This window comes from Cynocephalus volans, chromosome 15 (genome assembly GCF_027409185.1).
Source record: "Cynocephalus volans isolate mCynVol1 chromosome 15, mCynVol1.pri, whole genome shotgun sequence".
NCBI lineage: Eukaryota > Metazoa > Chordata > Mammalia > Dermoptera > Cynocephalidae > Cynocephalus > Cynocephalus volans.
In genome coordinates, this window is record NC_084474.1 from 96,432,016 (window position 1) to 96,448,805 (window position 16,790).

At 48.9% G+C, this 16,790-nt stretch overlaps 1 protein-coding gene across 4 annotated transcripts in view; it reads left to right on the forward strand.

The window, feature by feature from the left end:
• MROH1 (maestro heat like repeat family member 1) overlaps positions 1-16,790 on the forward strand; it is a 79,649-nt gene that overhangs the window by 290 nt on the left and 62,569 nt on the right. For 3 of the 4 annotated variants that reach the window (XM_063079216.1, XM_063079217.1, XM_063079219.1), the window contains exons 2-3: positions 10,417-10,494; positions 13,625-13,770. In XM_063079216.1, coding sequence (XP_062935286.1) covers positions 10,473-10,494; positions 13,625-13,770 — 168 coding nt within the window. In that variant the 5' untranslated portion in view covers positions 10,417-10,472. Of the gene's footprint in view, positions 1-10,416; positions 10,495-13,624; positions 13,771-16,790 lie in introns of those variants that run through there. The other variant, XM_063079218.1, reaches the window with a different exon arrangement.

Here is a 16,790-nt window from a genome sequence, read left to right on the forward strand (position 1 = left end):
TCGGCGCCGGCCTCTCCTGGGAAGCGCGGTGGCCCCGGGTCCCGTGCCGGCCACTCCCCGGGGAGCGCGGTGGCCCCGGGTCCCGTGCCGACCCCTCCCGGGAAGCGCGGTGGTCTCAGGTCCTTGTCCTGCCTCCTGGGAAGGGGGCTGCGTGGCCTATGTCCCTGCTCCCTCTAGCGGGGCCCTTGGGGTCCTCTCTGAGAAGCTAAACCTAAATCCTTAGGGTTCCAATGCCTGAGAGAGGCACCAGGACCACTTTATTCTTTCTGTATTGTCTTTGAACATTAAAGGAGACGATTCAGAGCAGAAGGTGATTTGTCCAAGGTCACGAGGGTACTGGTCCTAGAGCTGGAGGGGCCGTAGGGAGTGCAGCTGTCCAGTCAAGGAGGAAGCAAGGTGGTGCTGAGCCGGGGCTGCCTGCCTGGGTTTGGGTTCGAATTTTCCCGTAGCGTCGGTGCAGCTGCAGTGCATCGTGAGGGTCTGAGGAGCAGACTGTCCCGTGGGCGCAGGTGGCTCCGTTCTACACACTTTACAGAAATTCTCCTTTGGCAGCTCAGGGTGGGGATGGGACAGACCCACAAGTCCCAGTGAGGTGAGGTGAGCACGAAGGGGTGTGGGAGGGGACGGAGGGGCCTGGGCGGGGGGGAGCAGAGGGTTGGCTGAGCCTGGGGATGCACACTGGAGCAGCTGTTCGGTGGGACCAGTCAATGATTGGGGTAGAAGCTGGCCCTGAAGGGACAGTCCTGGAGGCAGGGGCCACTTTGGAAGGAGTTGGTGGCAGTAGAGGTGGACAAGAGGGAGATGGAGTGACAGGGGATGCTCCTTTCTGACCCAGATAGCGGAGTGCTTGATAAGGTAGGAAGGAGGCAAGTGGGGTGGGGGCTGGCAGGAGTCAGGGGTGAAGATGGTGAGTTGAGTTTTAGAGCAGTTGGGTTTGAGTGGCAGTGATTGTATGGAGACGTCTGGCAGACACTGGGTCCTGGGGGAGGTGAGAACTGGAGATGCATGTGGGACTCATTGGTTGTGGGATATTTTATCCGTGGCATGTGTTTGCAATGTAGTTGCATGTACAGTCTGGGACCCCTGGGGGCCTGGGACTCTGTTGTTAGCATGACCTTCATTCCTAGGCCTTGGGCTGTTGTGGCCAACATGTGAGGGTGTCTGATGGAGTTTGGATGTGTTGTCCCCTCCAAAACTCATGTGGAAATTTGATCCCCAATGTGGCAGTGTTGGAAACCGATTGAGTCATGGGGGTGGATCCCTCATGAATGGATTAATGCTCTCCCTGGGGCAGGGGGGATTAATGAACGAGTTCTCGCTCTATTAGTTCCCGTGAGAGCTTGTTGTATATAGGACCCTGGCACCGTCTCTCTCTCTCTGTCTTGCTTCCTCTCACCATATGATCTGCTTGTACCCCCCCAGCTCCCTGCCACTTTCCACCATGAGTAGAAGCAGCAGCCTGAGGCCTGTGCCAGAAGCAGCTGTCCCAGAATTGTAAGCCAAATAAACCTCTGTTCTTTATAAATTACCCAGTCTCAGGTATTTCTGTTATAGCAACACCAAACGGACTAAAACAGTGTCAGAGTGGAATGATCCGAGGTTGAGCAGTCTTTGTTAACTTGAGGCTGATGTCCAGGCTGCTGTGGCCTGTTCAGACCTGCTTCTCACTGTTCCTCACTCCCCCAGGGTTGACTGCTGCCTGTGGAGGGACACCAGCGTCTCAGCAGCAGGACCTGTGGGGCTTGTGCGTGCTCCAGTTCAGATTAGTTTCCTTTCCCAGGGTTTACAGAGGCCCAGGTAAGAAGCGAGGTTGCTGCTGCCTGTGATCAACAGCCCCAGGCCTCGTAACCCCTTCACTGACCTGAGTAATGTGGGGTTATCTCTGTCTGTGCCAGCTCACAGAGCCTGATCCTCGGGCAGGAGCCGTGGGAAAGGCTCCCATGGCTCTCGTGAGCTCCTGGCCAGTGCTCAGAGAATTCTGGCCGCTGCACATGGGAAACATGCTTTCTTCCGTGAGCTGGAAGGTCCACCTGGCTTTGGGGGTTTAACCTGCACCCAGTGACACAGCTCAGCATGGCTTAAATTGAGAAAAGGCGTCCTCAGTGGGCCAGAAGCAGTGATCTGCAGCACTGCACTTCCTTGGTCTCCAGCCCAGGTTCTCGTTGATGACTCTGGAAGTTGCTTCTTTCTCTCGCTCCTGTGCTAGGAAGGAAAGTCCCTTGGATCCAGTACATGGGTGGGCATTCCGTGACCACCCAGTCTCCCAACATACGTCTGACTATCCTCAGCCTCCCGTGCTCCCCACCCCCAGTTAACCCCCTTCAGGCTCGGTGCACATTGTCCAGCACTTCTATTTTGCCCAAGCATGTGGCAGCCATAAAACGTGTGTGTATTCTTTTTGTGGCCTGAGAGAACCTTTAAACCAGGGACTGTGTGGGCCTGGGATGGTCCCTGGTGGTTGTTTTCTAAATGTGGTTGCATGGAACTAAGAGGAAGCAGCTTCTTCATTCACGGAAAAATGTGTGCTGTTGGAAAAATCCTGTCAGCCCTACCTGCCCACCACCCTCTCCTGTTAGTTGTTTTTTTTTTTTTAGTTTATTTAATTTAACCAAACCCCTGCTTGGCACTCGTGGATTTTTTTGTTTTGTTTTGGCAGCTGGCCCATACATGGATCAAACCCTGGACCTTGGTGTTTTCAGCACCATGCTCTAAGCAATGGAGCTATATTTATGGTGTACAACATGATGTTTTGAAATACATATACATTGTGGAAGAGCTAGATTAAGCTAGTTAACATATGCATTACCTCACATATTTATTTGTGGTGAGAACACTTAAAATCTAGTCTCAGTGGTTTTCAAGTGCACTTATTAACTGTAGTCACCGTGTGGTACAATAGGTCTCTTGAACTTATTCCTCCTGTGTAGCTGGAACCTTGTCCCCATTGACCAACATCTCTCCAGTCTGCTCCCACCCTTATTACCACCGTTCCGCTCACTGCTTCTTTGAGATCAGCTTTTTTGGATTCTACATATAAAGCGAGATTATGTGATACGTGTCTTTCTGGGCTTGGCTTATTTCACTGTAGGCTCATCTAGGTTGTCATAAAGGACAGGATTTCCTTCTTTTTGAAGGCTGAATAGTATTCCATTTTGTGCCACGTTTCCTTTATGCATTCACCCGTTGATGGACACTCAGGCTGATTCCACATCTCAACTATTGTCACCTGTGCTGCAGTGAACGTGGGACGGCAGACATCTTTTTGACATACTGATTTCATTTCCTGTGGATCTATACCCAGTAGTGGGATTGCTGAATCATGTTAGTTCTATTTTTATTTTTTGAGGAACCTTTGTACGATTTTCCATAATGGTTGTGCTAATTTATACTCCCACCAGCAGCGTAGGAGAGTCCCCACTTCTCCACGTCTTTGCCAGCACTTACCTTTGTCTTTTTGTTGATACCGCTCTATAGGTGTGAGGTGATATCTCACTGTGATTTTAATTTGCACTTTCCTGATGACTAGTGATGTTGAATATTTTTTCATATGTCCTATTGGCCATTTGTGTCTTTTGAGAAATGTCTTTTTAGATTCTTTTTCCATCTTTTAATCGGGTTATCTGTTTTCTTGCTATTGAGTTGAGTTCCTTATATATTTTGGATATTAACCCCCTATCAGATGTGTGGTTTGCAAATGTTGTCTCCCATTCCATAGGTTGACTCTTCACTCTGTATTGATTCCTGTGACTTGGTGTAATCCCATTGTCATTTTTGCTTTAGTTGACTGTGCTGCCTTGTCTGATTGGGTGGAGGCGTGTGAGTATGTGGGGTTGTGGGTCTAGGTGTATGGTCCAGGTGGCTGTAGGATATGGTTTTTAATATATATATATATATTTAAATATATGTATATACACACAAATATACACACACACACAAACACACATATGACATTCAGAAATTTAAAATTTTTATAGGGCCAAACTGAATAGTGTTTATTATGGTGTTTGGCTTAGAAAGTCCTTCCCTATCCCAGGACTATATATATAAAATATTTACCTGTATTTTCTACTAGGACTTTCACAGTTTGATTTTTACGTTTAACTCATATCTATCTGGAACACATTTTGGGGTAAGGAAAGATGTAGGGAAGACTAATTTTTTTCCTGAATGCCTAATTGCTTGTTTCAACACTACTTATTGACTAATCTGTCTTTATCATTTTAAATCCCACCTTTCACATAAAATACATTTTCTTCCTTGTTAGTTTTTTTTTCTCTTGCTTTTCCATATGGTTCTGTTTGTGTACTTACTATTGCAAGAATAGCATAGTTTTAGTTACTGTAGCCTTTTAATACTTTTTCACATAATGTAGGACAAATCCCCCTTCTTTGCATATATTTTTCACAATTTGTTTATGAATTTATTTATTTTTTGGTGGCTGGCTAGTATAGGGATTGAACCCCGGACCGTGGTGTTATAAGCACCACACTCTAGCCAACTGAGCGAACAGTTCAGCCCCTTATTTTTCAAAATTTATTGCCTATTCTTGTATGTTGATTCTTTCCTATGAAGTTTGGACCATTCCATCAAGTACCCTCTAACTTATAGATTAAGGAAAGTTGACAGTTTCACAATATTGAGTCTTACAAGAGTATTTTGATTGTATTCCTTCAATGAACAGTTTTAAAAAAGAATTCTGTGCACAGGATACAAACCAAAACTTTTCTCCCTGCTCACTGTAGTGGAGAAGGGAGACCGGACATACACCTGTTCCTGTCTTATTCTGATCCTGTATTTACCACATGAGCTGCAGGAATATATTCAATCACTTGCTGGTGCATTGGGTGTGTCCTGTGCACAGGATTCCAACAGGCTGGGGTTTTATGTCAGCCGGACGCCTGGAATGTGAGGTGGGCGCGGAGGCCGCAGCTCACGCCAGCCCACGTGGAAGGCACTAGATTCGAGGCTGTGGGCAGTGAGCAGCGGTGTGACGTGGTGCTGCCTGTGTGGGAAGGTCAGCACCCTTGAGCACAGAGGAGCAGGGGCAGTGGAGGCGGGAAGGAGGACACTTTGGTTTGTCACAGTGTGTTCACCACGGAGTGGGGCGCCTTGGTGGTGTTAACCTGTTTAATTTTCAGTCCCATAGCAGTGTATTCAAAGAACAGAAGATCTAAAATTTGAAGAATTTCAGTTTATGAAGTTTTTTGTTTGTAGATTTTGCCTTTGGTATCAGTCATGAAGATTTTCTTCTGTTTCTTTCTAGAAGTTTTGTAGTTTTGTTACATTTAGGGCTATGGGTCATTTTGATTCTTTGTATATGTGGGAGGTACAGGTCCAAGTTCATTTTACTGCGTTGGACGTCCAGTTGTTCAGCACCATTTGTTGAAGACTTTCCCTCCTCTACTGAATTGCCTTTGCACCTCTGCTGAAAATTAATTGGCCGTATTAGTCTTGAAGTCAGGTACTGTAAATTCTGCACTCTGTTCCCCTAAAAGTTGTTTTGGCTACTCTAGGTCCTTTGTATTTTCGTAAGAATTTTAGAATCAGCATGTCAGTTTCTACAAAAATGCCTGCTGGGATTTTGATTGGGAATGCAGTCTATCTGTAGGTCCATTTGGGAATAATCGACATCTTTGAACAGTGTACCTCTCCATTTATTTAAGTTTTCTTTAATAATTCTCAGCAGTGTTTGATAGTTTCAGTGTATCATCTAGCACATCTTTAGTCAAATTTATTCCTACATATTTCACATATTTTTTGCTCTATGACAAATGGTATGACTTTTTAAATTTTTGATTGTTTTTAGTATGTAGAAACACAATAGATTTTTGTATATTGACTGTATCCTGTGACCTTGCTAGCTGACTGAATTCTAGTCCGAGCTGCAGATTACATAGGATTTTCTATGTAAATGATCACATCACCTGTGAATACAAACAGTTTGACTTCTTTTTCAATCTGAATGCTTTCTATTGCCTTTTTCTTGCCTTATGGTATTACACTGGCTTGACCTTCCAACGTGATAAATTGAACAGAAATGGTGCCAGCAGGTATCTGGCCATGTTTCCGTCTCACACAGATAGCATTTAAGCTCTCACCATTAAGCATGTTAACTATAGGTTTTTCTCAGGTGCTGTTCACCGTGTTGAGGAAATTCCCTTCTGTTCCTAGTTTGCTGAGAGTTTTTTATCATAAGTAGATGTTGGATTATCACAAGTGCTTTTTCCGCATTTATCAAGATGGTCATATATATGGTTTTTCTTTTTTAGTTTATTAATGTTGGGAATTACATTGGCAGAATTTTAAAGTATTAAACCAACCTTGTATTCATGGGATAAACCCCATTTAGTCATGATGTATTATCTTTTTTACATGTTGTCGAATATGATTTGATAAAATATTGTTAACAATTTTTGTATCTGTTCCATGAAGGATATTGGTCTATAGTTTTCTTGTAATGTCTTTGTCTAGTTTGGTGATGAGAGTAAGGCTGGCCTTGTAAAATCAGTTGGGAAGTATTCCCTTCTTTTCAATTTTTCTGGGAGAATTTGTGTAGAGTTGGTATTGTTTCTTTCCTTAAATATTTGGTAGAATTCCCTAGGGAAGCCATCTAAGTTTTGTGGGAAGGTTTTTAACTACAAATTCAATTCCTTTATTAGATGTGGGGCTATTTAGGCAATCTATTTCTTCTTGAGTGAGCTTTGGTAGATTGTGTCTTTTAAGGAATTTGTCTATTTCTCTTAAGTTGTTGAATTTACTGGCAAAAGTTGTTTAGAATATATCCTTATTATCCCTTTAGTATCTGTAGAATCTGTAGTGTTGTTACCTGTCTCATTCCTGATGTTGGTAATTTGTGTCATCTTTTTTTCCTGATTAGTCAGGCTAGGGGTTATCAAATTTATTGATCTTCTCAAAGAACTAGCCTTTAATCATTGACTTTTTTTCTCCTAATCTTTGTTTTCTGTTTCTTTGATTTATGTACTGTTGTTATTTCCTTTCTTTTGCTTCATTTGGGTATCTAATTTCTTAAGATAGAAGTTGAAGTCACTCTTCTAATACAGACATTTAGTGCTATAAATTCCGACTAATTTTGATATATTTTCATTTTTATTCACTTCAAAATACTTTGTAATTTCACTTTTGATTCCTTTTTTGACCCAAGCTGTATTTCAAAGCATATTATAGTTTGTAAATATGTGGGGATTTCTCAGATATATTTCTTATTGATTTATTTTAGTGTGGTCAGAGAACATACTTTGTATGCCTTGAATTATTTTACATTTATTGAGACTTGTTTTATTGCCCAGAATATGGTCAGTCTTGGTAAATGTTCCATGTATTTTTAGAAAGAATATACATCCTACTTTAGACTATTGAATGGAGTTTTCTTTAAACACTACTTAGGTCAAGTTGGTTGATGGTGTCATTCATGTCTTATATATTTTTACTGATTTTCTGTTCACTTGTTCTATCAATCATAAAGACAGGGGTGTTAAAATCTCTACTGTAATTTGTGTTTGTCTATTTTTCTTTGCATTTTTATTTGTTTCAGCTTTGTGTATTTTGAAGCTCTGTTATTAGATGCATAAACATTTAGGATTGTTACATTTCTGAAATCCACTTTGTCTAGTAGTCATTCCAGCTCTCTCATGACTATTGTCAGCCTTGTTTTTCTTTTTTCATTCTTCTACTTTTAACCTGTTTGCATTAACGTATTCAGTCTTTCCTGTAGTTTCTTGAAATGTGGTTATAGTTACTGTCCAAATGTCCTTGCCTACTAATTTTTTCCTTGTGTCATTTCTGGGTCAATTTGTGTTGATTGATTCAGCCACAGTACGGGTTGTATTTTCTTGCTTCTTTGCGTACATGGTAATTTTTGATTGGATGGCAGACATCACCTTGTTGGTGCTGGTTATTGTATTCCTATTGTTATTCTTGAGCTTTGTGCTGGGATGTGGCTAAGTTACTTGGGAACAGTAACTTTGATTCTTTTAGGTCTTGGTTTTACCTTTGTTAGGTGAGACCAGAACAACATTTAGTCTAGGGCTGATTTTATTTCATTACTGAAACCTTCTGAGCACTCTACCCAAAGCCCTATGAGTTATGATGCTTCCACTTTAGCTCCTGGGAGCAGGAGTCACTCATGGCTCTTTCTAAGCTCCAGACACGGTTCCTGCTAATCCTTTTGGGCGACTCTTTAACTGGGCATGGGTAGTTTCTTCTCACACATGGAACTTGTATTAGTTTTCTGATGCTGCTGTAACAAATGATCACAAACTTGGTGACTTAAGCAACACAGATTTGTTATCTTAAAGTTCTTGAAGTCAGAAGTGACATGGATCTCACTGGACTAAAATCCAGGTTTCATTCCCTTCTGCCGCTCTGGGGAGGGTCTGTTTCCTGCTTTCTCGGGTTGTTGGTAGAATTTGGTTCTTTGCATCTATAGAACCAAAGTCCCTGTTTTCTTGCCAGCTGTAGTGGGGTTGTTCCCAGCTTCTAGGCCACCCACAGCCTGTCTCAGAGCCTCCTTGCTCCATGTTCAAGGCCAGCAATGGCAGTGGAGGCTTCTCATACTTGGCATGTCCTTCCCCCGTGTCTCTCCTCTTTGACCCTGCTGGGAAAGGTTCTCTGCCTTTGAAGACTCGTGTGATTATGTTGGCTTCACCCAGATAATTTGGGATAATCTCCTCATCTCAAAGTCTGCATCCTTAATCTTGTCTGCTACGTCCCCTTTGCCACACAAGGGAATGTGCTCACAGGTTCTAGGGTTAGGGCGTGGGCATCTTGGGGTCCATTATTCCATCACCCTAGTGCTGCTGATCTCACTGAGTGCCCTGAGGACCCTGTGCAGGTATCCCAAGCTCTCTCTGGGAAACTCCTTCTCAGCTGCCGGTGCTTCTTGTTGTCCCTGACACCCCCAGCTCTGTGTCATCACCTCAGAGCTGCCTCACTCCAGCCCTCGGGGCTCAGCACCTCCGGTTCTCAGTCCAGCCCTCCCACCCTGAAGCTGCAGCCTCATGGGACCGTCCAGCTCTTCTATCGCTCTCGTCTGGGTGGCGCGGGGCCTTTGCCCTGCTGTGCTGCAAGCAGTGTGCAGCTTCATTTCCTGTCTTCCCCGTGCCTTCCAGAAGCCTCAGAGGGGAGCATGGCGGGGTGGGGGTGGGGGTCGTGGACTGTGCTGCCACTGCTGGTGCCCCTCTTCCACCATTTTCCCGGTCCTAGCAGCAGCAGTCTGCTCGTTGTCTCCTCTGTCCCCTAGTGCTCTTCAGGGCTCATCCTCTTAAGATGCGCATTTTTTCTGTCCTTCCACTGGGCTTGGTGACTGCGCCCAGGGCCAGTCCTTTGCGCAAGCCTCCTGCTGATTATCCCACCTTCTCCATGAACAGCCCGGTGCGTGTCACCTTCTCTGCTTCTCCCTGGGCATCATTGGGCAGGAATGAGGAATGAGAGGGGACGGAGGGAAGCAGAGGACATGAGCACTGCAGAGTAGCTGCAGCCACCATGAGGGTGGCCCATGGCCTCTCCAGTCTCACAGATCCATGGAGGGTGTGGCACAGGACTTGAGCATGTGACCACACAGTGCAGAGGCAGATGGATCTTGCATCGTTGGTGGGCTTTGTTCTTTGGGGCCTCTTGTTGCAAGTGGTGCTTCGAGGCCTGTGGCATTTGAGAGGCTCACGTAACCCTCTCGCCTTCATAGGCTGGAGAGGGAGGTGCTTGGGGAGGCAGAGGCCAAGCTTGCCCAGGACTGGCGGGGTGAGGCGCCACCAGGGACCTCTGTGGATGGGCCCGTGTGGGCCGCCCTCTTGCGGGAGGGCTGCCAGGTGCTCCGGGTAGAAGAGCTGAGAATTGTTGAGGGTGACGGTGCCATGTGTTAATGACAGGAGGAATGGCCTGGGGGTGTGTGGCAACTGTTGTAGTTTCTGCTCAAGTTCTCTGCAAACCTGAAACTGCTTTACAGATAAATCCTGCTACTTAGGGGAAAAAATGATGGATCAAGGACATGGGCGATGGTGCTGCATAGAGGCAAAGGCCAGCGGCCTGGACCCTGCCTGATGGTCTTGGTGGGTGCAGGGCCACCGGTGTGGTAGAAGGCCGTGCCTGGGCTGGAAGGACAGGGCGTGCTGTCCAGGGAGTGCGAAGTGCGAGGCTATCAGGGTTGACAGAATAAACTGCAGCAGCTGCCCCCGCCCCTGCGGTTTTGCTTTCCAATGTTTCAGTTGTCCATAGTCAAAATATATTATATTTTGAGGGGGTGAGGAAAGAGATCCAGAAATATTAAATGGAAAATTCCAGAAATAAAAAATTCATAAGTTTTTTTTTTAAATTGTGTCTTTTTCACAAAAACGATAACTACCCATAATCTTAGGTATTGCGGGGCTTATGAATTAAATCTTGCATTTTTCATTATGCCAGGTTGGAAAAGGAGTTGTCGTGTTCGCAGCGGGCGAGAGGAAGCTGAGCCTGCAGAAATGACCGATTCCTCTGTGACAAGTAAGTAAGCAAGACGCCAGGGCCGGCGGGAGAGGCTGAGGCTCTGTGGTGCCCACAGAGCCTGGCATCTCCACTCTCACTCGGGGCCTGGGTGGGTTTCGGGTGAGCTTGGGGGTCTCAGGCAGGTATAACTGTCATGCCTGCTGCCTTCGAGTTTGGGACTTCGATGAGCATGTGGCATTTAGTAAATGTGGCTTTGAAGAAATGACTGTTGAGTGAAAGTGCTTTCTCCAAGTTTTCATTAAAAAAATAATAATAATAATAGCTGTGTTAGTCCATTCGGGCTGCTGTGACAAAATACTTTAGACTGGGTAACTTACAAAGAATAGAAATTTCTCGGGCCGAGCCCGTGGTGCACTCGGGAGAGTGCGGCGCTGGGAGCACGGCGCCGCTCCCACCGCGGGTTCGGATCCTATATAGGGATGGCCGGTGCGCTCACTGGCTGAGTGCCGGTCACGAAAAAGACCAAAAAAAAGAAATTTCTCTTAGTTCTGGAGGCAGGGAAGTCCAGGATCAAGACACCAGCAGACTGGTGACTGGTGAGCGCTGCTCTCTGCTCCGTAGATGGCACCTCGGGGCTGTGTGCTCACATGGCAGAAGGGACCAGAGGGAGGGGCACTCCCTTAAGCCATTTTATAAGGCTGTGCCCTCACAACTTCATCACTCCCCAAGGCCCCACCTCTTCATACCATCACCTTGGGGATTAAGTTCCAACACACGACTTTTGAAAAGACACCAGCATTCAGGCCATAGCAGTAGCAGATATTGAAGCCAAGAGGGGCAGGTCTGCCCCAGGCCCAGGCCAGCGTGCACTGAGTGGGCCTGGTTGCTGTGTCTGCCTCCCCAGCTGAGGTTAGCAGCACGCTGAGGGCCGGCTGTGTATGCGGCTGGGGATGGGGCAGGAGCTCTGCCCCATGTGTCCCTGCGCTCCGGAGCGCTGTCCAGGGGGGTGAGCCACACCTTGGGGCTGTGTTAGTGCCACACTCAGGTGCTGTGCCCTGAGCTTGAGGGACACTGATAGGCCTGGAATGGCGTGGGGGCACTGAGAGTGAAGATGGGGTGGCAAGGAAGGGTCTGTGGTGCAGGTGGGGACTGGGATGCTGCCCAGTAGGGCGACGCACAGAAGTGAAGCCATCAGGGCAACGGAGGATGGTGCATACTCATTCCCCAAAGATAGCAGGCTTCATGCGCATGAGAGAGACCTGGGGGCCTGCATGGGGGGGTCCCAGTTGGACAAGGAGGTGCAGACACACTTTAGGATGGGCCAGGTCTGGTGTACAGGGTTGCACTTGGCCTTAGATATAATCAGATCTTATTAATTTGGATCAGTCTGTTACTGGACCCATCGAGCTCCCGGCTTGGTTCGCCCGAATTTGCTACCAGGCACAGGTCAGGTTGTCTACCCCATTTCACAAGCAAGCCACTCACAAATCAAGTGTTTGTGCACATGGAAGTCAGCTTTCATTCAGCAATACCAGTGACCTGGGGAGAGATAGTAAACCTGAAGGAGAGTGGCCAGACTAAAGCCATCTCAAAGACTCAGATTTACTGAGTGGTTTTTAAAATGGGGGCTGAGGGAATGGAAGGTGGGAAATGAAAAGCAGGAGGAAGGGGCACGCGAGCAGTGAGGGCTTCATGTAAAGTCTCAGGTGCAAGGTCTCACCGACTCCGTTTGGTGTCTGCTCCTGTCTTTGCTGTTATCTCGGGGTGTGGGTAGAATGTGCAAGTCTTTAGCTTCAGGCTGGCTGGAAAGCAACTTTGCATTCATGTAAATAATGTCATCTTGCCCCATAACCAAGGTCCAAAATATCAAATAACTGTGGGAAAAGAGGGAAGCAGAAAAATGCATGCCAAGGAACAAACTGTGTCTCTAGCCCCTGTGCTTTTAGGTCCCAACATGGCTTTAAAATTTGCCTACGGTCCATGTGGTTTTAGGTCCCAGCGTGGCTTTAGTTCTGCTCCCTCCAACAAGCCCATTTGTTTAAATGTTGAGCCTTGGAAATGGAGGGCCATTAAAAGTCCAGCTGCCTGCTCAGGAAGGAGTCCCTCCCCAGAGGGGAGACCAAGTCACGCTTCGTCTGTTCCTTTGCCCTGGCAGGTGCCTCTGGGGACAGCCTCATTGGCAGCATGGGCATGGTGCTGGCAGAGCAGAGGGGAGTGGGACATCCTGGCCCCAGCCTGGAGGGTCTTGTTGGGGGGAGGGGCTGGTCAGTGCACATCCCTCAGATGCCCAGCCTGCCTGTGGCCAAGCGTGAGGCCAGTGGTCACAGGCCAGGTGAGGCTGGGCTCCCCTGCAGAGTGCTGCGTTCCTTCATCCGTTCCTTGATTCCCATCTGGTCCTTCTAGGCTGAGCACCGCAGGACAGGGGCTGGAGCTTTTTTCCTTCAGTCTTTTCTTGTTGCTGGTGTCCCTGGCCCTTCACTCCGTACCTGCCTGTCCAGGCATTCAGTGTAGGAGATGGATCATGGAGAACCCCACCTGTCCTGAGCACAAGGAGTGCTGCTCTGGGCATTCAGGGAGGCTGCTTATTAAAGCTGCGTCTGTGTAGGTTTTGTGGAGTGCAGCGGGTCTGGCCAAGCCCAGCTGGGGGTGAGCCATTGGCCTCGTGGAAGGCTCAGGCCTCATGGTCATGGCTAGAACAGCCTCACATGTGCCTATGTGGTAGGTGGCCGTGTTCTGTCTATCTCACAGCCCTGGTCAAGCAGCTTCTTGGCCACAGTCGGAGTCTGAGCCCCTCAGCCCTTCAGCTCTGCAGCCTGCCCCCTCAAAGCTCCTGACCCCTCAACAGCACAGGTGGGGCAGTTGGGGTGGGGCGTGGGCCGTCTAGATGGAGGGAAGGACACATGTGAGCTGCAGGTCAGTGTGGCCATGGGGACAGCATGCATGGCCGTGGGGATGGCAGGTGTGGCTGAGGGGACAGCAGGCATGGCCATTGTGCAAGGTGGCCAGGCCCATTGGGCCCTGTAGCATCAGGCTGGCGGCAGTGCCAGAATGTGCTGGAATGTGCTGTCTCCTGCTCTGAGTCTGTGATCTTCAGAGGCTGATGGGGTGTTTGCCGCAGGAGTGGCAGGGGAGGCATGGTGGGGAAGGCACTCAGGCTTGAGCACACTAACCAGCTTTGTTGCTGTAGAGCTGTCCTCTACCCTGCTGGACGCCATCACCGACAAGGACCCTGCAGTGCAGGAGCAAGTCTGCCGTGCTCTGTGCTCCCTCGGGGAGGCGCAGCCGAGGGAGACGCTCTGCGCCTGTGAGAAGTACCTGCGGCAGCATGACAAGGTATTGCTGCCCCTGGGGATGGTGATGTCATCAGGGCCACCCTCGGTCTGTGCTTACCTGGTTTGGGATGAGATAGCCTCATCGGGAGCAGCAGTTGGGCACCATGCCAGGCTGCTGGCAGAAAGCTGCACGCCTCAGCCACCTCGGGCCAGGTGTTTCAGGACAGGGGACCTGCCCTGTCCCGTCACGGGTGTGATGTGCCTGCGTCCCCCAGCAAGCTTGGGGTCTTGTTGTGAGGAGACTGGGCTGTCACCAGGCAGTGTTCTGCACTCATGGACAGAGACTGTCTTCCATTCCCTTTTACCCACTGAGTGGACCCTGAACGGTTCTCCCTGCTGAGCTCTGTGCCTGTAGCCAGAGGGACAGATCGTAGTCCCTGCCTGTCAGAGAGACGGTTGTTTCAAAGAGTCTCGCCAGCTCAGGTGTCTGGGAATATGCTGCTAAGTGCTCACAGAGTGTCCCAGGGGCCCTGGGTCCACCGGGAGGGCTGGTCTGAGGTTGAGGCAGCAAGCATGCCTGCTGTCCCCACAGAGGAGCTGCCCCAGGACCCCATGCCCTCGTACAAATGCTGCTCACTGAGCAGAGCCATGAGAGACTTTGGTAATCTCTCTTTGGCCCTACAGCCCCAGGGCAGAAGCAGAGTTTCTGCACTCGTGGGCCTGAGCTCAGTAGTTCTCTGTGACCTCCACCCATGTTAGATCTCAGTCCCTGAAGTTGGGATGTTCCTTTCCTAGTTTTTCCCAGTGCGTGGTTTGGGCCATTCCTGGAAGGGGAAGAGACTTTCATAATTTCAAGAGACCTCAAAAAGTCCTTTATGTAAAAAGGGACCTCTGTGCAATGTATTTTTCTCTTATCTGTCAACTACCATCTCCTGGGGGAAATAGCCCAGCTCCTCAAAAATGGCTCTGTGACACCTTGGGGGAGAGGGTCTCTGTTTTCTCACCTCTCGGCCGTCTTGGCTGTCTCGGCTCGTTGGGAAGTTGATGACGGTCCTGGGCAGGCGCAGCCCTCCGCACTTGCTCCTCCAAGTGCCGCAGCTGCAGGTGCGGGTATCTGGGCCCTTCCCCATGTGGCCAAAGGGCCCCAGTGCTGCCATATGCTGAAATCAGCATCTGTCTAGGGTTGCTCTTGCTATTGGAGGGAATGGCCAAAGAGCACTAAAGGTGGTTAACAGAGCCTTTGTTACTTCCTGCGATGGGTAGCAGAATTCAGGTGTGTTCCGTGCTTGTCTTGTCCTAGTTCATTTCTGATTATACCGCTTCTCTAGCCTTCCAGTTTTTTTATAGACTTTTTAAAAAAAATTCTTCCTTCACACTGGCATGGTCATGGGGAATGTCTGTTGAGTTAGAAGCTGCGATCCTGCGGGGTGTCACCCTGTCCAGGCACCCCCTTCCCTGAGCCGTTTCCGGTCATCCCGGCTCACGCTTCCAGGTGCAGGCCGGCTACCTCCATTCCTGCCATTTGTGTTTCACTGAAACTGTGCCAGTGGCCGCGTTCTGGGCAGTGTGCACACTTAAGCCCCACTGGGTCTCTCTCCAGAGGGACATGGGACAAAAGAACACAGCTGCCACCGTCCCTAGGTGTCAGACGTCAGGCCAGTGTAGGGCACACGTGAGGCTTTGCAGGTATTAGTGCTTGTCTGGCGTCCATGTGTGGTTCTGTTTTGAGCCTGGAGGCCTGCGACTTTGTAGCACACAGCTCAGTGCTGCCGAGGGCTACTGGGGTGCGTCTCTGCTCCTGCACAGTGCGAGGCCCAACTGCTTTAAACAGGTCCAGTCTCATATGTGTCAGCCAGGTTCTAGCGCAGGACAGACTCCTCCTCAGGGGCTGTAAGGCCTTGGGGATGTGCCTGAGAGGGAGCCAGAGGAGCATGTCTAGATGAGCCAATCTCTGCACTGCTGCGGCCCCCATGTCCACTCATGTCATGGGCCTGGGGGCCACCTCGAGGGAGCCCAGTGGGATACCTGCTTGTCGATTCCAGTCACCTTGTCAGCCTGGGAGGAGCTCTTCTGATGCTCATTGGCACTTCCTACTTATACGCACCCTCAAATGCCCACAGGGCCGTGCCTGCGTTGACCTCTCTTTAGCAGCCAGGTCTCCGTTGCCCTCCTGCCTGAATGTGTGGCCAGGCCATTGGCCACTGCCCATGAGTCAGCAGAAACCCAGGCACAGGGGCTCTTACCACCGTTCAGTTCTTCCATCTCTGCTGGGAAAACAGCTCGCAGTCCAGCCCACTGGGCTGATTTGTTTTTACCCTCTTCTATCAGAGCAGCATCTTTCTAAACGGGATGTTGTTCGTTCCCCTTGAAACTGCCATCCACAGACACAGCAGTTTTTGTCCGGTCGGTAAGAGCTGTTCATAGGGCACCGTCCAAGTGGTGGTAGCATCCGGCAGCTCTTCACGCAGTTCCAGAGTCAGTCTGAGGGAAGAAGGGGCTCCCTGCTTGTGAGTATCTCTTCCTTGTGTTTCCCAGGTAGCGTGATCCTATATAAACCATCTAGATTTTCTAGTCCAAAGTCCCAGTAGTTGTTGCTGGGAGGTGCTCACAGGCTCTTGCCATAAGCCCCAGTCAGGCTCCACGTGGGGCTGTCCAGTAGAGAATTTGTCCCTGCCAGCACTGCAGCTTCCACTCCGCACTGTGTGGGCTCAGGCAGTCTAACTGGCTCCCATTTAGCAAGTCCAATTAGTGTTGCTAGAAGGGCATGTTTATGTGCCTTCTGCTTTACAGTACCAGGCAGGGGAAACAGTCCCCAGTCATATGCAACGTCCATCCCGTAATGTGATCAGATACCAGAGGTGCAGTCTCTTCACACGGAGCCGGTTCAGACATACCAACTCTCCTGTGAACCTTTCTCTTAACTGCATCGTCCCTTACCTTCCTAACTGTCGCCTCCAACAGGACTTTATCAACAGGTCTTGGAATCACTGAGCATTGGACTTCTGTGTCAAGGAGCCCCAGAAAAGATTCTTCTCCACCCCCTGGCCATTTTACCCTGTCTAGTGCAAAAGGCTTTTAGGT